The sequence below is a fragment of the Equus quagga genome, chromosome 15 (genome assembly GCF_021613505.1).
Source record: "Equus quagga isolate Etosha38 chromosome 15, UCLA_HA_Equagga_1.0, whole genome shotgun sequence".
NCBI lineage: Eukaryota > Metazoa > Chordata > Mammalia > Perissodactyla > Equidae > Equus > Equus quagga.
In genome coordinates, this window is record NC_060281.1 from 42984 (window position 1) to 66436 (window position 23453).

The following is a 23453-nucleotide window of genomic DNA, read 5'->3' on the forward strand; positions in this document are numbered from 1 at the left end:
CAAAGACCAGGGAGGTTCCCTGCAATCTGCCCCAGACCCTCAGGCACACGCTCCTCCTTTTCCAGCAAGAGACTGGCTGGAAGTCTTTGGACCAGGGGACACCAGGCACAGTTGAAGGATGGGCATTATGCCAAAAACCAGGGTATCAAGTGGCCATAGGTGGCCTGGACCTTGAGGACCCACTAGCACCAACCCGTCACCATCATGACAATGGCCATAGGACCTTTACTCTCCAGGCCGGTGTTTAGATAAGTGCTGTTCGGGGAATCTGACCAACCCAAGAGAAAAGAGCTAAAGATACTGACACCAGAAATTGCCCAAGAAATGGCTGACCCAGATCAACCGATGACGAAGATGAAAGCTGATCAGCACCAACCAAATGCTCAGAAACCCAGTCACCCTCATCTCCCACACTTCATTGTGAGGAGACATCCAAGGTGTACTAAATACCTGAGGACACCTTCCAGCACAAAGACAGAGACCAGAGTGAGCTAGAATGAAACAGAAACTAATTGAATACAATTTCAAAATACTGTCATCAGTATTTTCACAGAGATAAGGCAAGACCCATGAAACAAAATGGAAGCTAAAATAAAGAGAGCCTTAGTAAACAACAACAAAGAACCTTAGAAATGATATGGAATGAAAAATCTCAATAAGCAGTTTAAACAATAAAGTTGGCCTAAACTCCTAGAAAACAGAGCAAAAGACAGAGGTAGAAAATGGGAAAGGAAAGATAAGAAAATCAGAAGTTCAGTCCACAAGTCCAACCTCTAAATAATTTCTATAAGGTATGATTTCTATAAAAGTTTCTATAAGAATTTCTATAAGAGACAAAAGAGAAAACAAAAGGAGAAGATCATTAAAAAAAAATCAAGAAAATATTCCAGAACAGGGCTGGCCTGGTGGTACAGTGGTCAAGTTCGTGTGCTCTGCTGCAGTAGCCCAGGGTTCACCAGTTCATCAAGCCTGCACAGAAGAACTAGAAGGACTTACAACTAGGATATCCAACTATGTACTGGGGCTTCGGAGAGAAACAAATTCCAGAATAGAAGGTCATGAATTACCACTACGAAATGACTCCTTGAGTATCCACTAGAGTGGATAAAAATACACCCATACCAAGGAATATCATGAAAATTCAGACTACTGGGACAAAAGGTGGATTCTCCAAGCTCCCTAAGACAACACAACAGCAACAACATACCACTGGTCACACAGCATCCGAGTGGCTCTGGACACAGCACATGAGGGTGAAAAGCTTTCAACATTCCAAAGGGACATTATATCCAGCCTAAAATTTGATACCAAGCCAAACTATCAAGCATCATGAGGATGGAAAAAAGCCATTTTCAAACATGCAAGTCTCAAAAAACTTTGCTTTCCTTGTCCCCTTTCTCCAAAATGTACTGGAAGATGTACCTCATCAAAATGGGAAAGTAAACTAAGAGCAAGGAAGACCCAGGCACAGGAGACACAGGAGGATCACAGGATAATGATGACAGAGGGCAGGGCGCTAGAGGGAGAGAGCAAGGGGCTCAGGTGGCACTAGTGTGACCAAGGGACAGGCTCATTGACGGCTGCTAGCATCGTGCCCTCCGTTCTCATACCATCTTTTTACCTGAAAAAATATTGGAGTTTTACTTTTCTGAAATAAGAAATTAAACCAAGAAAGACAAAAGCATGAGACCCTATAAACGGGGAATCCAACACTGAAGAAAATCAAAAGGAGTGCAAAGGAAAATGGCCGTGGAGCAGGTTAGCGAGCAGCCCACGTGGCTGAAAGGAGGATGGGTTTCCAGAACATTTCTCAAAAGTCTCACAAGGAATGGATCAACTATCTGATGCAGTTGACCTTGTGGGAAATTTTACCAAGAGATTATTAGAAAATGTGGGAAGAATTATGAAAGCAGCAACAACAACACACAGGGCATTCATTTACCACAGGAAAAGCAAAAAGTAAGAAACAACAGTGGTACAATACAATACACAGGCGTAGTGTGAACTCTGAATTTTGACTTCTCAGAAAATTACAAAACCTGGATTGGAAGGAGGAGGGAACCTGAACAGAGAGCGGGACTTTCCTTTACTAGAACGTAGACAGAAATGCTCAAACTGATCAATCACAGGTCGGCCCTACACTCATGCTATTGAAAAAATACGAAAATGTGTAAATATCAGAAGAAACAACCATAAAATAACAATGGCAGCTCTGGAAAGGAGGCCTAGGGGTAGAGTAGGAGAGTTGAGGTGGGACTTACTATATTCTGACATAAAGGGCTTATTTATTTGTTTGACTTATTTATTTTATTATTGCAAATTAATTTTTCAATTTTGTAAGTTGTAATAATAAATTAAAATTGTAATTGTTGATTCACATTCACTGAAAGAAACAATCCTGAGATCCTGTGTACCCTCTACTCAATTTCCCCAGTGGTGGCATCTTGCAAAGGGTATAATACAAGAACACAACCAGGACACCAGCAAGGATAGAGTTGGGAGCAGAGCATTTTCATCACTGTGAGCAGCTCTCACCTTGTCCCTTTAGAGACACGCCCATCTAATCCCCTCCCCAGAACTCTTGGCATCCACTAATCTCTGATCTCCATTTCTATAATTTCATCATTTCAAGAATGTCATATGAGGGAAATCATATAGTATGTAACCTTTTGAGACTGGTTTGTTTTCACTCAGCATAATTCCCTCGCGATTCATCCAAGTTGTTCCACATACCAATAGCGTATTCACCTTTATTGCTGAATAGCATGCCATGTTACAGATGTACCACAGTCTTCCTAACCATTCACCCATTGAAGGACATCTGGGCTGTTTCTAGTTTTTGGTTATTATGGACAGTTGTGTACAAGTTCATATGAATATAAATTTCATTCCTCTGGGATAAATGCTCAAGAATACAATTGCTTGGTCAGATAGTAACTGCATCGTTTATAAGAAGCATCAAACTGTTTTCCAGAGAGGCTGTACTTTCTATAGGCCCATCAGCAATGTCTGAGTGACCCAGCACCTCTGAATCCCTCCCAGCATTTTGTGTTGTCTCTTGTTTTTATCTCAGTCATCAAGAGGTATGTGGTGACATGCCCTAGCTTTCCCTGTGGCTGGTGATAGTAAACGTCTTTTCATGCACTGATTTGTCATCTTTGGTGAAATGTCTGTTTGTGTCTTTTGCCCGCTTTCTGGCTCAATTGTTGGTTTTTTGCTGTTGAGTTTGAGAGTTCTGTATGTATTCTAGATACTAGTCTTTTTTTGGATACGTGGTTTGTAAATACTTTCTCAGTCTGCAGCTTTTCTTTTCATCCTCTTAACAGGGTAGTTTGCAGAGCAAAAGTTTTAAATTTTGATGAAGTCCACGTTATCAATTTTCCCTTTGTGGATTTTGCATTTGGCTTAGTTCTAGATCCCAAAGATTTTCTGTTGTTTTTCGTAAAGGTTTTGTGGCTTCACGTTGTACATTTAAGTCCGCAATTCATTTTGTGTTAATCTTTATTATTTGACTTCTAAAACTAAGCATATGTATTACTTTGGTAAAATAAAAATTCTTTGAAAAATATCGAAAATGCTCATGAAACAATACTGGCTTTTAGCACTTGTCACACATTCTATTTCCTATGCTTCTCTACTCCGTTGCATCTTACCCCATCCCCTCCCATCTCAGCCCCTAACTCCCCACCTCACCTTGTTTCACTGCATTAAAAAATGCTAATCAGGGGCCGGCCCGGTGGCGCAGCGGTTAAGTTCGCAAATTCCGCTTCTCAGAGGCCCGGGGTTCGCCGGTTCAGATCCGGGTGTGGACATGGCACCGCTTGACAAGTCATGCTGTGGTCAGCGTCCCACATACAAAGTAGAGGAAGATGGGCACGGATGTTAGCTCAGGGCCAATCTTCCTCAACAAAAAGAGGAGAACTGGCAGTAGTTAGCACAGGGCTAATCTTCCTCAAAAAAAAAATGATAATCATAACTTATTAATCTGATATCATCACATTCTATGTAGTTCAAAAAGAGCCAAGATGTAGTCTTTCCTGCCTGGTGCACAAACCTCGTTTTTACTTCTCTTCAATATTTCTTCCTTTCCAACTTCATCATCAATTCTATCTCAGATGTTTAAAAATATCACCCCCAGCTCTTTGACATGAAAGATAAACTCTTTTTTGTCCTGAAGTTTCTTACCCGCTCCCTTTTCACATGCTTCTCTACCAGGTGGCACGCAGAAATGCACATGGTCTGCAACTCACTTAACTACAATGCTAACGTGTGAGACAGCGCACCGCCGATCCATGCCAGCTGAGATTGTTGAAGTCTGGGCAAATGAGAGGTTCTTTCACCACTTTCTCCTCACAGTTCTGTTCCTTTCTATAGTCACCTCAGAAACAGAACACCAGCTCCTTATTCTTCACAAGACTACATTCTGGTAACTTCCTAAAATACTACTTATCTCAACTTTCAGTGCAAGCTCCTAGACATGGTTGCTTCTTTTGAGGCAGGTGAAATGTGCTGTGCGTAGCACCTTCCAATCAGGGAGTGCGGTTGCTGGGGGCTTCAGTCAGAACAGCAGCCTCACCGTGTTCACCAACACCTTAACCAGCACTCTTGCGATTTGGCAAACTTGATTTTTCTTATGTTTGCTCTCAAGCTGGCTAATTAGCAACAATCAGAAGTGCTAATTCACACTAACGGGGGTCTATCATGTAAGACACACTGATCTCCAGCATTTTCTCTCTAAGATCAAAGATCCCACTTACACTGGTTGAGTAGATAGTTCATGCATTATCAGCATCTTATATCATGTTAATTATAATACGAATTTCTCTAAGATTCTCTATTAACCTTATTTACTGGCTAGCAGAAATGTTGGCAAAATTTCATGGAATAGTACCTGACAATTAAAAGGAGTCTTTCTGTTTTGAGGGATGATATAAAGCACTAGAGAGTTTTCAAAAACAGTTAGTAAAGTCTTTACTGCTAAAATTCTTGAGCACACTATAATAATGGCTAAGTAACTGCCCACAAGGTAAAAAAGGAAAAATACTCTAAAAGATTCTTTCTTCTTTTTAACTGCATATGTTACTAAATTCATTATCTTTATTCAGATGGGAACACTGGAGTATCTTTTTGCGTGTTCTTTTAAGATTATTACACCTATAAAGTGATACAAGAGTTTCATTATCTTCTTCTTCTTTTTTTTTGGTGAGGAAGATTTGCCCTGGGTTAACACCTGTGCCAATCCTCCTCTGTTTTTTGTATGTGGGATGACTCCACAGCGTGGCTGATGAGTAGAGTAGGTCTGTGCTGGAGATCCAAACCCACAAACCTGGGCTGCCAAAGCAGAGTGTACGGAATTTTAACCACTCATTCACAGAGCCGGGCCCATTCATTATCTTCTTAAAAGTCACTCAAATATCCACTGTATTGAATACCTCAGCATTCAGTGATTCAGCAATAAACACTGTTAATAATATCACACTCTGTGCTTCACCGATGCATCTCATTTGTGTGAGGTCTTTTTATAATCCCAAAGCAATTTTTATTAATAAGGTGTAACGAACCGACTCCTGAATAACTAAATGTTAAATCACTTATTTGTTTACATCTGTGCATTATTAGTTTTTTCACAATAAGTACTTTCTAAGCAACTATTCTATGTCAGACACCGTGCTGTCATAGAGTAAACAATGCCTCTTTTCCAGAACAAATGAACCACTTCTGTGACCTCAGTAAAGGCAATGATCCCTGACAAATAGTAATAGCATGAGGTATAATAAAGATAACTTTATTCTTTCTGTGATTATATAAATTATTCAAGAGGAGGACTCCTAAATTTTAGTCTAAGGAATAAAGGAATAAAGTTTGTATGAACACATAACTTTTAAACTTCCATTTACCACAGATAGAAATTGTCATCAAGTATTGGAAGAAGGGAAGATGAAAACATGCACATTAATCAAGCCTAGGACTTTAACTCATTAAAATGAATACAGATATTAGCATTAATGAATTAGTAAGTAATAACAATGCATTCAACTTATGGAGCACCAGTGCTGTGCTGGGCATTGTGAAGGACTTACACATACTATATCTCATTATCACACAGGCAGCCCTATCAGGCAGGTATTATTCCTGCTGAGAGAGAGAGAGAGAGGGAGAGAGAGAGGTAGGGAGAGACAGAGAGAGGGAGAGAGGCAGAGAGAGAGAAAGAGAGAGGGAGGGAGGGAGGGAGACAGAGGGAGAGAGGGAGACAGAGGGAGATAGAGAGAGAGAGAGGGAGGGAGAGAGAGAGATGGAGAGTGGGAGAGAGGGAGAGGGAGGGAGAGAGAAAGGCAGGGAGGAAGAGAGAGAAAGAGAGAGAGGGAGAGAGAGAGAGAGAGAGGGAGGGAGAGTGGGGGAGGGAGAGAGGGAAGGAGAGAGAGAAAGAGAGAGAGGGAGAGAGGGAATGCAGTGCAGGGAGGGGAAGTCATTTGCCTTATCTCACCCATGGGAGTTGGGGAACTAGGATTTGAAACAAGTTCTGTTTTATTCCAAAATTGTTTTTCTAACCACTGTGTCAGATTAATTCAACTTTCATAAAAAATTCCTTGAGAACTCACCATACTCAAGGAACAAGGAGTCTTCTCAATTGAAAACAAAGACAAAAAACTCTTAGCTTTGTGAAAACATTCCTTTTACTCTTACACACAAGCCGACCTTTGTGGACTTTTGCGGTCCACTAGTAAATCATCTAAGTGTTTGCAATCAAAGCAGGTAAATTCATAGTCTAGCAGGACTGCCTTTATTAGAACAAACGTTCGAGTAATCCTAGCAAAGCCCAAGTGCACGCAGATGATGCGGATGGTCGTTGGTCTGCGCCTGACAGCATCATCTCAGACAGCCTCCTGGCACAGGAAAATGATTGAACTGGGTCAGATTAGAAGAGATCCATAGATTGCTCTTGCCTGTCTAGACTAAGACTGACAGTACTTCATCTTAGGCAGAGACGTTCTGAATCAGTGACAAAGTGACTGAAAAGAACTTATTTAATCCTATCTCCAAAAGGATGAGATCCGTCTTCTTTGAATCATACTCAGAGACTTCTGACCTCAATCAAAGCAGTGGTGATTTACAACAGCCTGACAGACCGCAGAATCACAAATCGCATTACTCATTCATCAAATCTGTTGGGGAATTTGAAATCTCATAAATTTTTTCTCAACTTTCCCTTCTTATTAGGCTGACAGTGATACTGCCAGGAAAGGCGAGTGTGTGAACCTGGATGCCTTGTGGACCAGGTTGGCCAGGGACAGTTTAAGTGTTGCTTTCAAAAACACGACAGGAACCACTAATGCATTCCCTTAACTGACACTTGAAGGGATGGGGAGAACATTGGTAGTGTGTAATGACAAAGCAGCCTGGCTCAAGCAGATCTGCCATAATAATTGAAAAAGCAGATAAGAAATCATTTGACTAATGCTAAACTCACAGCTGATTTATACTAATTTCATTCGTTATTCGTGTGTGATGTGACTCGTGAAAGGAAACATGCTAAGCAGCACGGTGGAACACAGCCTCTCTGGAATTACACCACATGCAATTTCAAAGCCCAACTCCAGCATTCAGACTGAGCCACATGGGCAAGTTACTTACATTTTATGGGTTCTGATTTTCTTATCTGCAAAATGACTGTATGGGTATTGAATGAACCAATAGATAAAAAATGCCTAGTCAATGCCTGGCATTTATTAGGTGCTAACAAGGCTATTTTCCTTCTTATGCTCTGGAAGTGAAGGAACCCACAGCGAGGAACACAAAATGAATCAGACACTAACACTGTGTTCATAGAACCAACAGGATACGGCAAATAATAACAGCGAATAAGCTGTGAGTGACCGGGGTGGTGGACGGAAGTACAGCACAAGCCTTGCAGCTCCTTACCTTCCCACCTTTGCATGTGGGCTGTCCTCGGGATTTCCTCTGACCAAGGGGATGCAGGGACGTTACCCTGTGAGAGTTTGAGCCTTAACAGACCTTGCGGGTTCCACTCCCACCACCACCTTGTGAACCATCCCAACCTGCTGGAAGCAGAGAGACCACATGGAGCAGAGAGGAGTCAGCCCAGCTGAGCCTCCTTAGGCCAGTCAGTCCCAGGCAGACCAGAAGGGGCTCACAGCTGTGGGAGTGAGTCCAGCCCAACAGAACTGCAGGCCAAATGAATGGTTGCTGTTTTAAGCCACTAAATCTGGGGGAAGGGAAGAGTTTTGCTGTGACAGATAACTGATACAAATGTGAGAAGACATGAGATGATGACACTTTTCAACCAAAACACCAAATCCTGGGAGCAGAGGTTCAAAACAGTTTTTGGAAAGATCGGTCACTGACCGACTGACAACAGCCTGGTGGTACTAGTTGCTGCTGTATTACAATCATGAAAGACGCAAACCTCTCACCAGGGGGAATTAAGGGTTTCGTGTGTAAATGAATTTTTGTAACTGGAGGCGCAGAGATTTTAGTTTTCCCCAGGCAATAGTCTTCTGAGGTTTCCATATTTTTGGCATCCAGGAACTGTTGTTATGCATTGTGCATGGCAACAGAAGAAAAAGACGGCAAGAGAAGAACAGCTGGGAAAATTTAGACATTGAAAATAAAAATGAAAGGAATTCGGGGCAACGTAAGTGAGTTCCATGCTGCAGAGAGCAGGGAGCAGAGCCGTGCGCCTTCTCCTGTGTCAGCGTCCACTGCCGATGAAGTGCCTGGCCTTCTCTGAGCTTTTTTCCTTCTTTACCAAGTAGAGCACACCACGACAGCAATTTAATACAGTTTTAAAATTGTGTCATAGCCGTTTCTCTTTGTGAAGCAGATAACCAAGTGTGCCCTTGAAGGAAATAATTTGAGATATACGAATTAATAATCACCACGCAGCTGAAAAGTGCTTCTCCTAAATATTGGCTAAACTCTGTGATTTGGGTGATGGCTAACTTTGGGCCTATTTTGTGTGAATTTCAGAGGTCACGACAGGTCATTTCTGAGAAGTGTGAAGTCTGAAAAGTAGGAAGACGCCTCTCGTCCCTGCCAGTGCCAATTGCTCCTGTATCAGGGGCAGAGGTAGAGCGGACAGACCAGAGGCAAGTTCCCTGAGGGGGCAGTCGTCACGTCTACTCCCTCTGCCCCCTGTGGTGTCCAGGACAATGCTGGCCCTGAACAGCACCCGGAACACTTGCTGAGTTGAGTAGAAATCCACCAGCTGAGGGCTTATCCAGATTCTGTGAGTGCTCCACTGTGGAGCACACACGTACACCTCATAATGATGGAGGGGGGCACACTTGACACACCTCTCAGGACACTAAGGGCTGCAGCTGAGAGTGAAAAGGGAGAGAGTGGGACTCATGGGAGGTAAGAAGCAACAGGAAGCACTTTGCGTCAAAAAGAGGTGAAACCAAGGTCGGGAGAGAAAATACATTCCTGGTGTTCCCTAGCCAACCTTCCCCTGGATTTTTAAGTTGTAATTGCTGGGGAGGATAAGAAGTAATGGTTAAGGGAGAGCCATAAAAGCAGTTACAGAAACCCGGTGCTGGAAGAAGATGTTTTCAGAGTTTTCTGGCTTGATCTCCTTAGGAGCCCAGAAGCCCCGGAATGTTGATCATCCAAGTTGGGTTTGAAGGCTTCCAGTGAGGGGCTCTATCCGCTGGTGTGGGGTCTCTAATTGCTAGACTGTCATGATATTGAGCTAAAAACTGGTATTGCATACTTGGCCCTGCTTCTGCTCTTTGAAGTGACCAAGAACATCCCTTCAAACTCCTGAAGCAGCTGAAGATGGGCGGTGCTGCAGAAGAAAGCACTGGGGCTGAGGCCAGAGCACTGGTCTGCTTCTGACTGGCTGGTTTCTTGCTCCCTCATTTTCTCTTATTTTTTGTTACCCAAACCATATGCTCAATATTTTGTACCTATTAATTTTGAAAGGCTGCACTGAGAATGGAATATAATATTCTCGTTACGATGCGACCAAGGTTGAGGGCCAGGACGTGATTTTTCTTTTGAAGTATAATACATAGTATACTGCAGAGAAATGGTTAGACCAGAGGTCACAAACCCACATGGCTTTAGAGGTGGGCAGGTAAAGGAAACATTTGAAAGGCATGGAGAGCTGGTGGTTGGTGTTTCTGGAAAGACCACGGAGAGTGGTGGAAATCTACCACTTGAAAGACATACGTAACTTAAGGTGTGTGTGGTAGCTGGCCACCAAGATGGTCCCCATGACAGCCACCTCCTGGCACTCTCTCCTTGGGATGGTCCCTGGCTGTACTGTGACCAGGGTTGGTCTGTGTGACCCTAGCCTATGGAGGAAGTGATGGTACATCACTTCTGAGGTTGGATTATCAAAGATTGCAGCTCCTGTCTTGGAGACTCTGTTCCTCTCTTGATTGTGTGCTTTCTCTGCCAGCTGCATGTCATAAAGACATTCAGGTAACCAATGGAGTGGCCAATGTAGTGAGGAAATGAAGCTTGTCAGAAAAATGCTTGATGAGCTTGGAAGTGGATCCTCCATGGTTGATCTTGAGATGACTCTGGGCCCAGAGAGAGACTGAGACCCCATCGGGGACTCTGAGCCAGGATCTCAGCCAAGCTGTTGCAGGATTCTCGACCACAGAAGCTGTGAGGTTACAGGATGTGTTGTTTTAAACAACCAAGTTTGGGGCAAATTGTAATGTAACAATAGATAACTAACAGCACATTCTGCTTCGTTTTAAAGCACCAGTGTACACATGCACACACACTTTCCTGTGCTGGTGAAATAAAATTCAGAGCTCCAGTTTACACTCCTGGATTTCTCAATAAAACCTGGGTCTGTGGAAGCCAGGAAGATACGGCTTGAGGTTGCACTCAGAGACCATTTGGCAGCTCCAATTCTTCTGGAGGGAGGAGGTGGAATCCATTCACAGCTCATATCTTAGGCAGGGGAGCTATTATCCCACCAAGGGAAGAAAATATAACTTTACCTATCTCTGTAGGGTGACAAGAAACATTGAGGCAGAACCTAGAGAAATCTGGAGGGAAATCCTGTTCTGTAATACAAAGAGTACTTGAAATAGAATAGAAAGCCAGGGGCCTCTATTCCAATCAAAGTAGAAATGCTTTTCCCCAGTAATCAAAAACTTGGAAAAGGCATTTCACAAAAAGTATTAGAAAAAGCAGCCCTTACCAGAAATACAATAAATACTTAGTCACTTAGAGCCTATAACCAGAGACTGAGAGGTCTCCTCCCCCACCTACCATAGTACTAAGAACTTTGGAGCACAGAAATAGACTTTAAGGATACACAGGACTAAAGTATGTCTTTGAATGAAGAAATGACTCACTGAATGAATGAGGAACCAGCACAAATAAGGAAAGAAGAAATCTATGTTCCAGAATTGAGACAATTCCTCCAGGTACTGGTTTTCACCAATTCCTTAGTGAAGAACAACTGAAAATACGTTTCAAAATCCTACTGAATACCTTCTGTAGGCTTTTGCATAGAACCGTGCTAACAACTAAGTTGGGTATAGAGTGAACTATGGAGTGTTAATTTCCAGGGCTTAGATCCAGCCATTCGCAAGAAACCCTTGTGTTCTACCGTGCATGGAGACCCTCAGCTCTTGCTACCAACAGAGCTCACAGGAGGGGGCTCAGGAGGCATCCTCTGCCAGGAATGTACAAACAGGTTAAGCTGAGGCCCTAAAAAAATCTGCTTTAACAAGAGTTATTTCTGCCAACACAGTACAGAGACATTATCAAGCAATTTCAGAAAGTGCCAAAAAGCATCAGATATTGTGGAAAATTATAATCGAAGTCTGGCTGAAGCTGGGCCATCAATACGGAAAATCAGGAAAAATTGTTAAGTGCAGTGCAGTGCTTAGCATTTTGTGGAAACACTGAAAATGTCAACTGAGGAGACGGAGGAGAACATGAAGGAAGAAGATGACGCTGGAAGACACGTGTAGAAGAAGATTAGGGCAAGACGAAAGGCCCAGGTGCATAAGTGAATCGAATGTAAAGTGTGGAGAGCTGTGATTTACACTGTTTGGAAGAAAGTGCCCGCTGTCGGCAGGAGTCCGTGAATTCAGGATAGCCATCAAAGCCACTGCCCCGAGATTCTTCCTTTCTGTCAGTTTTCTCCTGGGTCTTATACTGATAATTTCAGACTAGAGCCTTAGGAGACTGGTGGCCCTGGGACCCAGAAGACAGAGATCAAAGAAGAAAGGAAGGAGATGGACTTACTACTGTATTCACACCTCACACCGTGAATCCTGACTGGTGACTGCCACTGCCCATTCTCCTCCCCAGTGGTCGTTTCACACATGAGACTCAATTCTGCAAAATAAGACATGAATGGACAGATTTCCTCACTTTAAGAAGAGATACTAACATGGTCCCCTTTCTGCCTCTCTGAGTGTTGTATCTGGATATGGTCCTTGGGGCTGCTGTAGTCATCTTGCTCTGAGCCTGCGGAGGAGGCGGGCACGCAGATGAGCAGAGTCAAAAGATGACTCAAGAGAATCACAGAGAAGTTAAGCCAGGGCCCTGATGTTCCTTGCCTGGAGCTGTCCTACCTCTTTTATGTGGTATTATACTTTTCATTATTGTTCATGGTATTTGAATCTGCTTCTTTTGTGCCCTGAAGCCAAATGCATTCCTAGCTGGTACACTGCCTGAGAGGAGAAAGGAACATAGAAGAGAAGTGAGGAGAGAAGAGACATTAGCAGTGCCTAGAACAAGGGAGCTGGCCTCAAGGGTCCCCCACGATTGGCAGGTATTCTGCATCTTCAGTCTACCCAGCCTCCATTCAGGTGAACCCCACACACCTCCTGCAACAGGGCCATGCTAGCCCTTCTCACAACATCTGGGAGGATGTACTTCTCATAGCAGCCAGCGTGAGCCCTGAGGATTGCCCAGCAGAACTGGTACATTCCCCTTAAGCAGAAACAATGTTAAACATGTTAAAGCACGCAGGTTAAACAAGTACGTGGGACAGATTTTTCTAAGTACTATAGGGTAGAGCTACCTCAATCTGCCTCCTTATCCTTCTGTCAAGACTGTTGTATTCTTCAAGTACAATTCTGAATGGCATTCCCAAGTCGAGTGTGGTCCAGCAAGTATAACCCACCTTGACAGCAAACTCATCACCAAAAATCTGGGCTTTCCCTAGCTCTACCTGGGTCTCATTCTGGTGGTATTTGGCTGCTCAGGGTTCCTTTTACTTTCAGTCTACCGCTTTCCATTTGCCCATCTATGGTCAACAGCTGTCTGGCTCCTGACACTACCTTTGCATCTTGAAACAGGACTCAAGTGATCTCACCATTTGTCTGTCTACTGGGTAGATAGACACAGAGCAGTGGGCTATATCCTGAGTCTCTTCCAAGAAACTTGACCAAAACAGAGAAGGGTCATTTAAAGGCCAGTTCCTCAATTTTCCTAATCTTCCAGCTCTGGCAGTCGTTGAAGATGATGTCGTTCAGAGATTTGGCAGCTGGGTTTGGGAGAAAGACAGGATGGGATAGAGGTGAGGCCAAATGGTCTATATGGGAAAGACATCTGAGCAATAGAAGATGGAAGAATGAAAGCAGTGGAGGGGGGAGTGGCAGGGAAAAAGAAGAAATGAAAGATGCTTAAAGGGAAATGGACATGGCATTTGGGAGCACATCGAGCACGTGTCCTGCAGGAGGACTGTGCAGCGAGACTGAGGGGGATGTGGTGCCTCCCTTACTCGCATCTGTTAGACTTGAGGAACGTTACTCAGTTTCAAGTCTCAGTTTCCTCGTCCATAAAGTGGGGATAATAATGTACCAACTTCATAGAGACATTAGAAGAATTAAATGAAATAATAGAAGTAAAGTGCTAGAACAATGCCTGCCACAGAGAAGGATGCAATAAATAGTTTTTCTATTCTTCCTCTTCTTCTTCTTATATATTGAGATAAAAATAGCTTTATCCTACCTAATTTCTTTTTATTTTATTTTTAAAATAAATATTGTATATATTTAAAGTACATGAATTGCATATATTTAAAGTGTACGATTTGACACATATACATACACAGACAGAATTGAAATTGTGGTATAATTATACAATGGAATATGATTCACCCTTAAAAAGGAAAGACATCCTGTCATTTGCAACCACATGGATAAAGTTGCAGGACATTATGCTAAGTGAGATAAGCCAGAAACAGAGGGAAAGAAACTGCACAATTGCACTTACATGTGGAATCTAAAAAAAGTCTTACCTAATTTTTAAAATTATATGAAGAAGCTTAAATACTATTGATGGACTAACGGGACATTTCTGCCTCTTATTATTGGATTTATAAACTAAAAGTACTATGCATATCATATTGGTCAAAATAAATTTGCTATGGCCACACGAGACCAGTCGCTTACGACTTACTTTCTTCCTTTTGCCATTTGTAAATTTCTGGCTACAACATCTGCCTGTTACTTTCCACTTCTCTGGTACACATGGATGTGGAATATGAGGAGACAGTTGTGCCCTTTTTAAGTGTAAAACGTAAATGTCATCAAAAATTTTAGCAAAGAAAAATAAGATGGGATATTTAATAACTTTTTCTAAGAGTCATTAAACTATAACAATAATACCATCTGTAGTAAAGGGTGTCAGTTTTGGCAGGAATTATTAAAATTTACAGATTAACTCCAAATTTCTTTTGTTTTCCTAATATAGTATCTGTCAATTGCAGGCCCATTATTTTCCAAATGTAATTTAGTTACTAACTTAAAGGCCAACCTGAATTTTCATTACTCATCCCCTCTCCCTGAGCTGTTAATGGCAGTGAAATGCCTAAAATATGTAGAAAGAGAGAGAAATAGAAGAAAAGAGCCCCAGAAGTGGGTGTGCAAAAGATTTGGATAATGAGAGTTGGCTGTAGCGTTACATATTATTTTCTATGGGTAGTAAGTGGATTTTACAAATACTTAAAGCCTGGAGAGGCACTATAAAGAAAAGTGTATAATTGAAATCTATATTTACTTGATAGCTACTTCAGTTTTTTTCCTATAAAAAGAGAACTTCCGTCTTCCCAAGACCTAATGCTGAGTTAAATCAGAGGTAGAGATTCTAGACTACGGATAAATTGAGGAGTTGGGAGTCATGGGCAGCCAACAAAGCTACTTGAACAGAGCAGCCATCAGGGCTCTAACCCTGGAGACTCAGAGCCAGTTGAGATGAGCATCAACCAGGGAAAAGCAATTCCTTTCTATCCAAGCAGAACTGCACTGGTGCGAAATGATGTAGAGAATGGATGGCAGGAGACCTTTTCACTTTATGACTTGCCAGAGAAAAGGACTTTTGTTTCTATCCATCTGACCTCCGAGACATCTTTGCAGTAACTGAAAATACTGTGATGGATAGTGTCAACTCTAGGAGTCTTTGAAAAACGCTTTCCCTCCGGCCAAACATATGAGAAGAATTCATTTCCATCTTTAGAATCCAGATTCTATGAATTTTATATTTAGGTGTGCTCAGCCAACCATAAGGACCTCACAGCACAGAGTCGAATGCTTTTGGAAGCCCACATGGAAGAGTACGGGCCCCCTGTGGGTAATGCATGCATTTCTAGCACAGTGTGAACCCAGGGCTAGGGCTGAAGATATGCGTGCACCCAAGCTTGCTCAGGGACACTATGACCGGGTGAGAAGGAGCTCTGTTATGGGCTGAATTGTATCCCCCCAAAATTCGTATGCCGAGTCCCAATCTCTAGGACCTCAGAATGTGACTCTCTTTGGAGATACGTCTTTAAAGAAATAACTAAGTTAAAACGAGGTCGTTTGGCTGAGCCCTAATCCGATGTGACTGTGGTCCTTGTAAAAAGAGGAGATCTGGACACAGACATGCATGGGGGAAGATGAAGCGAAGACACAGGGAGAAGCTGGCCATCTCTAAGCTAAGGAGATCTTGGACTTCTAGCCTCCAGAACTATGAGAAAACAAATCTCTGTTATTTAAGCCACGCGGTCTGTGGACGTCGTTATAGCACCCCTACAGCCTAACACAGCTCTGTGTGTAGCAGGAGCCATTAACCCTCATGAGACAACCCATGAACTCAATGAAGGCTCTCCCAGCACTTGGACCAGGTGTTCCTTCTACCACTTGGGAGAACATCAGCCCAAGGAGACAGGTGGTGACCACCAGTCAGACCAAGGGCCTCCTGAGCTGGGGAAGGGAGGAGGTAGCACGTGAAAAGGACTAATTTTTTACTAGAAAGTCCTCTTTTGCTTTCTTATTACAAAAGTTTTACATGTTCATTGTAGAAGTAATAGGAAATACAGATGAACAAAACAAAGAAACAAAGTATAACTACAACCTCACCACTTGTGTAACTATTTACACATTTTTGTAAATCTTTCCAAAACTTTTCCTGTAAATACATGAATTTACACACACACATGCATAAGGCAAAAATGGAAAAACTTATTTTTTGTGATCTTTCCATGTCAATAATTTTTAATTTATGGCATCATTTCTAATGTCTGATATCATTTCATTATATCAATTATATCCTAGAATGGAATTGGTGGGTGGGATGTGTCCCAACTTAGGCATATGTAAAAGGCTTTTGATATATGTTGCCAAATTGCCTTCCAGAAGTGATACATCTACTTATAGTCAGAAAGTCTATTTTGAGTAAAACCTAAAGCCCTGTAACTGGTAACTCTTGACTCAACTGTTCACAGGCTTTCAGCCAAATTCCTCAGAAGGAGAGTGTGGAAAACAGAGGACGCTGAAAATCTGTGATGCCAGTGGCTCAGGACATCAGGACACCGGACAGGGAGTGTCCAGTGCTGGTGGAGGGGCTCTTCCTACCTGAGCTCCGCGGCAGGTGGGGGAAGCCTGCAGCCAGTGAGAGGGGAGCTGCGGCTCCACCAGGAGGGGCCACATCAGGTCAGCCGTGGGCGTCTACTCGGAAAGCACGGCGTCCGTGGGATTGTGGAGAATGAAGAATTGTGAAGAGGGGACTTAACACAGGAGAGATACCCAAGGATCTCTGAATGGGTGGGAGGATTTTCACCTCAGGGAGCCTGGGGTTACTAGATTGTGACCCCTGGGCGTTAATTTGTCCCTCAGGCTTTCAGAGCCTGGGAAAACACAGGTTATGCTGGGGAATGAGGACAGAAGGGCTGACAGCCTTTGCAGTTTTTGTGCATTAATGGAAGATGCTATTTGATTTTGGTTCTGTGCCCAGTATGAGAGATCCCAGGGGACATACTTAAAAGGAAAGCCAAGTTAATCTTAAATGGAAAACAAAATGTTTTGTTTTATAAACATGAAAATTATGTGGCACTCAATAAAATGTGTTGGCAAGTAAACTTCTGCCACATGATATGATAAATAAAAGATTAAATCTTCTTGGGAGAAGAATGTGAATTCCACCTATCAATAGATACGAACTTTCAAGAGGACTCTTTCCCTGGAAGACAAGCAGTGGTCTCTGATTTAGTGGCGATGGCCCAGTGGGAAGAGAACCACACTGTCCCTCCATCTGGACTGTCATTCGGGAGGTGGTGGTGCCCTCTGCTGTTTCCAGACGTCCACAGAGCACCTGGCTGCCTCGGGCCCTGATCTTAATATGGACCTCATATGAGAAACGATAACGTACTGTGGGTACCAGTGAAGAATTAGCAACCTTGTGTTTTACTCTGAAATGCAGGTTTAGCTGCCAGAGCTGCTTCCAGAAGTAAACTCATGTTCTGTGCATTTGCCCAAATCAATGAGTAAATTTCCAATAAAACAAACTCACACCCTTTCCCTGGCGGCTTCCTTCTATCTGCGGGGGCACCCGGAGAACCGACTGCTCACACCTCGCTCGCCACGCCCACCAGGGTGAAGGGTAACGGACTACAGGCTTACTGCCTATCTGCCGGGCCACCTGGAGAACCGGCTGCTCACACCTTGCTCGCACGCCCACCAGGGTGAAAGGTAACAGACTACAGGCTTACCGTCTATCACTGGTTTGGGCTGCGAACTCTTGAGGCGCAGCGAGGGCCGGAAGCGGGTGCGGTCGTTGAAGCTCCAGCTCTTCTGCACTTTGGTGGGGCTGCCGTCGGCCGTGACGTCCGTGCTCGGGGACCTCCTGTCGCCTACTGAGGCCTGTCTGCTCTTAATGCTCTGGCCCCTCGGGCTGGCCATGCGCACTCGCTCCTTAAAACTGAGCTTCTGACTGTGAACAACAGAAGCACGATTATTCCATTTCAAGCAATTTCTTCTGCTCCACTTGGGTATATACTTTGATGAAACTGTTTATGGTCACATATTTCAGTAGACAGAATATTTTCAGAAAGTAGGAGCATAGCAATATATTTTCCCTTATTGAAAATTTGAGCTGTGCTTAATCTCTCTGCTTGCATTCCTTGGAAGTTGCTCTCCTTCTACAGGTATGCACACCCTTTCAAATTCATCATAGAAGGGACTGAGCTTGAGTACAGTACTTTGTGCACAGTTACACCAGAAATAACCAAGAACTAGTTTGCTTTAGAAACGGATTTTAGCTTTAACCTCAACTTTTGAGACTTTAAAAAAAGTTATTTTTTGTTTGAGAGCATATCTCTTTATAATTTCCAAACATTCCTACAGGAAAACAGGGAGGACAGTTCCACATCCATACAGATAGACATTCTGCATGCATTTTCTATTCTGAGCAAGATTATCATATCCATGAATTCATGCAATCTCATAGCAGTTGGAAGCACTGCACACATAATTTTAAAGATACAACACTTAACACCACATTTCTTTTAGGCTTCCATTCATTCTTGTGAGACCAAAACCATACAAGTTAGACAGCCTCGACACGTAATGAATGAGATGACTGATTAATGCAATGAGATGCTGTGTTGACTATCACAATCTCCTACTATTAAACAGGTTATTGATTTGCTGTGGCAGCTACTGGTAAACTGTATCTGTTCAGACACTGAGCTCTCAGATGCCAACTGGGACTGAACCGTTGTGGGTTGATAAAGGAAGCATTAACAACAACAAAATCCCAAGTGCATCCTCCATGCTTCCCTAACCAAGAGACACGGGGTGATGTGGTGGGAAGGGCAGGTTGGAATCAGACACTTGGGTTTTCGAGTCCTCATCTCTAACATGGAGATAAAAATAGCAATATAGCTACGAGATTTTTGTGGGAATCAAATGAACTGTAAGAAGCTTTCTGAGCCCATTTTGTTTGTGTTCTTGTTTCATTTATAAACTACTGTGCTACTCATTAGAAATGACACCGCTGTCCAGTGAGAGGCCCAGGACTCCTCAGGGCCTGAAGAAGTGAAGGGCGGTGGGCCTGAGGGAGCCACTGGGAGCAGCTACTCTGAGAGGCTGAGACCTGCGGTCACCCTGCCTCGCAGGGCACGAGGGCAGTGTTCTCATGGACTTGGATTGTCTGAGACCAAGGGGAGGCCTGGTCTTTTCCACTTATCGCAACGTCCACTGTCCCCAACTGCAGCATGCCAACAGCAAATATGTTTAGTGGATGTGTGTTTTGTAGCTAACAAGAAACAGTAACATTTATTTTTCCATGCCCAATTGCTTAACAAATGATATTGTAAGAAGACACCACATTTTATGTGTGTTTACGTGAAAACAAATCAGATGAACTACGGTGATCAGGAAGTCCTGGTAACAATAGACAAGCTGACCATGCATCTGACACACCCTCTGAAATGCAGACACAGCCGCATCCAGCGCCGTCAGCTGAAGGCACATGCAAGGAACAGGCTGGGCGGTTTTGCGATGGAGTCAGGTGGGCTCAAGAGTCTTTAAAACAACCCCATCAGCTGAAGGCTTTCTCTGAACTTGACAGACTGTGGTTACATTCAACAGCAGCAACAGTAACATCAGAAAACTGCGTCTTTTTGTCCTTGGGCTAGGTTCTCCATGTCATCCCAAAGCCTTCAAATTATTTAAGCAAATCCTCAAAGGGACAGTGCCCAAAGTGTCTACTCTTCTCTAGCTTTTCTTTTTAAGTGTAAAAATTTCAGCTCTCTTTTCAGTTTCAGTAAGTCTGTTCCACCACTGAGATGCGTGACGGTCGGGCTCAGGACCATGTGCTCCCTCTGCACCTTCTTTTAGACTAACGGCCGGCTTAAGTCGTCATCACTGTAAGTACAGTGTTCTCACTATGCTTCATCTTCTGGAACTAACAGATGCTAATTACTATAGAAGGCTGAGTTTAGTCAATATCAAATTATCTTCTCAAACTTTTAAGATGTATCTTTTTCTTAGGCCAACTAAACAAATAGGAAACTGATAAATGCATCATAAAACCATTTAATATGAAATTCAATTTTTCCTTTTTAAAAATTTCGATTATTAAAAAAGTAAAAACATCTAAAGTAAGTATCAGCATCAAATCCACCATGGCTTATTTACAATAACAAAATATTTGGAAACAATTGCTCCTATAAATATTTCTAAAAATTGCCCCTATGGAACATTTTGATATTATCTCTAAGAATTAATGGAAAGTGGAAATAATATTATTCTCTGAATCTTAGTACCATTTAAAGTGCTTAAAATTGATAGTAATGAATCCTAGGTATAATTTCCCCTTTTGTCCTTGTAAACTACAGGAATATTTGCCAATGTCTAATAAATTAAAAAAATCATCAAGAACAATTTTAAAGTCAACTCAACATATTACACACTAAATTAGAAAAAAAATGTAATGTTTTCACTCTCTCTTTGACAAAATTGTGTGAAAGTTAAGAATGAGACCCTAATCTAGAACGTTTAACCAGGCAAAGTTTTCTTTTCAAAAGGCACAGACATGTTCGTGTGTCTTTTTACAAAAATCGCACTTTTATTGGTTTTTCTACTTCATTTTCCATTTGGAAATCAACAGAGCATCTTGATTAGATGACTATTTAACTGATTAGGTGGCTGTTATTGAAAACACATTGATTAAAAATATGGACACTTCACTGGCCTATTGAAGCTTTAATTACTTTCCTGCCTTTTTTGTGACTTCTATAAACATGATTTTTGAGGAAGATTTGTGTAACAGTGTTTATAGGAAGAATGCCAAGGATTATGCCCAGAAGACCAACAAGGAGAAAGTAACCAAAGGTTGCTGTGGTTACAGATTGCAGAGTCTTTCGTCGGCTGCAGTCCCACACCCCCAGCTGAGGACTGTCCTCAGGGAGCTGACAACCACTCTGCGAGGGAACTCTTCCCTATCCAGGGGCTGGAGGTACAAGTTACTCCAAGGGCCAGAGTGCAGTCGCTCCTGGATGGTCCCTGCCTCCCTGCCAGGGAACTGTGCGGCATTATTATAACTCCACAGCAATTCTCCTGGACTTGGAGTGCTGTAGTCGTTGTTATACTTAATTAGGGTTTTAGCCCTTCTTAGGATGAGCGTTCTACAAATTCTCGCCTCAGGCATAATATAGCAACTGATCCACAATCTAGTTCGTGCAGCAGCTCAGCAGTCGTCCCACCACGAGGAGGCGCCAAGGGGCTGGCTGCCAGCGCTGTGGGAGCCTGCCTGTCTGTCCCCAGGAGAGTGTCAAAGCAGGCACAGGCAACACAGAGAATCCGAGCGGGTTGGAACCTCATTCAAGAAGTCCTCAGAAGAGGGAGGCTCTGAGCAAGGCTCAGGAGGCTGGTGTGTAACCTGCTCATGCACCTGAGGTTAGTTGGCATTCTCACAGCTCACGTCAACAGCCGGATGCTGGGTACCTCTGCTTCCACGAGGTGCACACTCGGAGGAGCTTCTGTCTACTACTACAGCACTCACTAGGAGTGAGGGAGACAGACGGCACATTACTACGCATTGCACCTCCAGGAAAGTGCTCAGGGATTTATTTATTTTTTAGAAAAACAAAGCCATTTGTCTTCACTGTTTTTCAGATATAAGTATACAGACTATTTAAGCAGGAAGGACTAACTATGTAGATTAATTGTGCTCCTGAAATATATCCAGTGCTCATAATGGTTAGGTTGAAATAATTATATTTGAAATAGGCATTAAAAATGATGGTAGTCCACGTGTTAGAATCTGATTCATATGAAATAAGAATATAAATACTTTAGAAGATAGGAACCCTTGTAATAAATAGCAATGCAACATAGTATAAATAATTGAGGAACAAAATATTTCATAACTTTGAAAAATAAATACTTACAGGTATCAATGAAGTTGATAAAATTAATTACTTTGAAATAAAAAACTAAATTCTTGATTTGTATGAAACACCTGCAGTTATAGTTAATATACATAACCAATTGTCAGATAGAACACACGTTCAAAAAGACAAGAAAAGAGTCTAGGTTGCTAGTTTGTTAAAAAAGTTTCTTATTTTAAGTCTTATGATGTGTTTTTAAAAGACTAAATACTTCCTCTCTATCCATAAATATGAACAGAAGAAAAGACAATTTTGAAAAGATTGTTTTGAAACAATCTAACATTTTGCCCATAAGGACACAAGTTGACTATGCTGAAAAAAAACTCTAGGCTTACCGAGTTTAGTTTAACAACACATGCAGATCATTCAATGCACACAGAAGAGAGAAAATATAAGTAACGGAAAATAAATGCAGAAGAAACAGAAGCATCAGTGTTCTAGAGTTCTCTTCCAAAGCCACACGTCTCCTCAGAACCTAAGAAAGCCAACCATGTGGGCACAGTCTGAACGACACCCTCAGTGGATCACAGCATAAGAGAGTAGCTCAATAAAAGAACACGGTTTACGCTCTAAGTTTTAAGACATGCATCTTCACAACAGCCTCACGAGTGTTTGTTAGAGCAGCTTTGGATAGTCTACTGAGAAGTCCGACAGGACCTATTAATGCCTCATAAACTGCAATCGAGGCAGTTTAACTAGGAAGCAGGCATGTAGCCAACAACTGTTGACTAAGGAGACAGGGTAAGCAGAGGCAGTGAGATTCACAGACAATCCCCAAACCTCAGTGGAATGATCTATTCTTGTAGCAATAAAAATGGAACAGGCAGGAAGAAGCAGGAGCCTCTGGTACCAGTGTGATGACTGACTCACAAATCCTTGATGGGCAAGTGACCCCCTTGTCCAGGAGGAAGGGAGGAGGACACATGTCCTCCAGGCGAGAGTACTGGCCTCATCTGGCTGGACAGGTTTACAGCCAAATTCTGTTCTCTGAAAGTGACAATTTATGCCAAAACAGAGAAAAACTGTCCAGTTTACAAACTGAGTTGAAAAATTACTTAATAGGATGATTAATTGGAATAAAATCAATAAACGCATTCACCACCACGTATAAGATTAGAACTGTTTCAGTGGTAAGACAGAGAAAAACAAATGAATAATTAAATGGTGGTACATAAGTTGTATTTAGGGTCTCAGTAGAGAAAGAACAGGGCAGGCCCACATGAGACTAGCAGTAATTTGTGCCTGACTCCATATCAAAGGAAGTTAGAGAACCCTTGTTTTCACTGTCATTCAGATG

The 23453-nt window shown here is 42.5% G+C and overlaps 1 protein-coding gene across 7 annotated transcripts in view; it reads right to left on the minus strand.

The window, feature by feature from the left end:
- KCNQ5 (potassium voltage-gated channel subfamily Q member 5) overlaps nt 1-23453 on the minus strand; it is a 469780-nt gene that overhangs the window by 34996 nt on the left and 411331 nt on the right. For 4 of the 7 annotated variants that reach the window (XM_046641231.1, XM_046641229.1, XM_046641230.1 and 1 more), the window contains one exon: nt 17972-18192. In XM_046641231.1, the coding sequence (XP_046497187.1) occupies nt 17972-18192 (221 nt within the window). Of the gene's footprint in view, nt 1-17971; nt 18193-21710; nt 21768-23453 lie in introns of all 7 variants that reach the window. The other 3 variants (XM_046641228.1, XM_046641226.1, XM_046641232.1) reach the window with 1 other exon arrangement.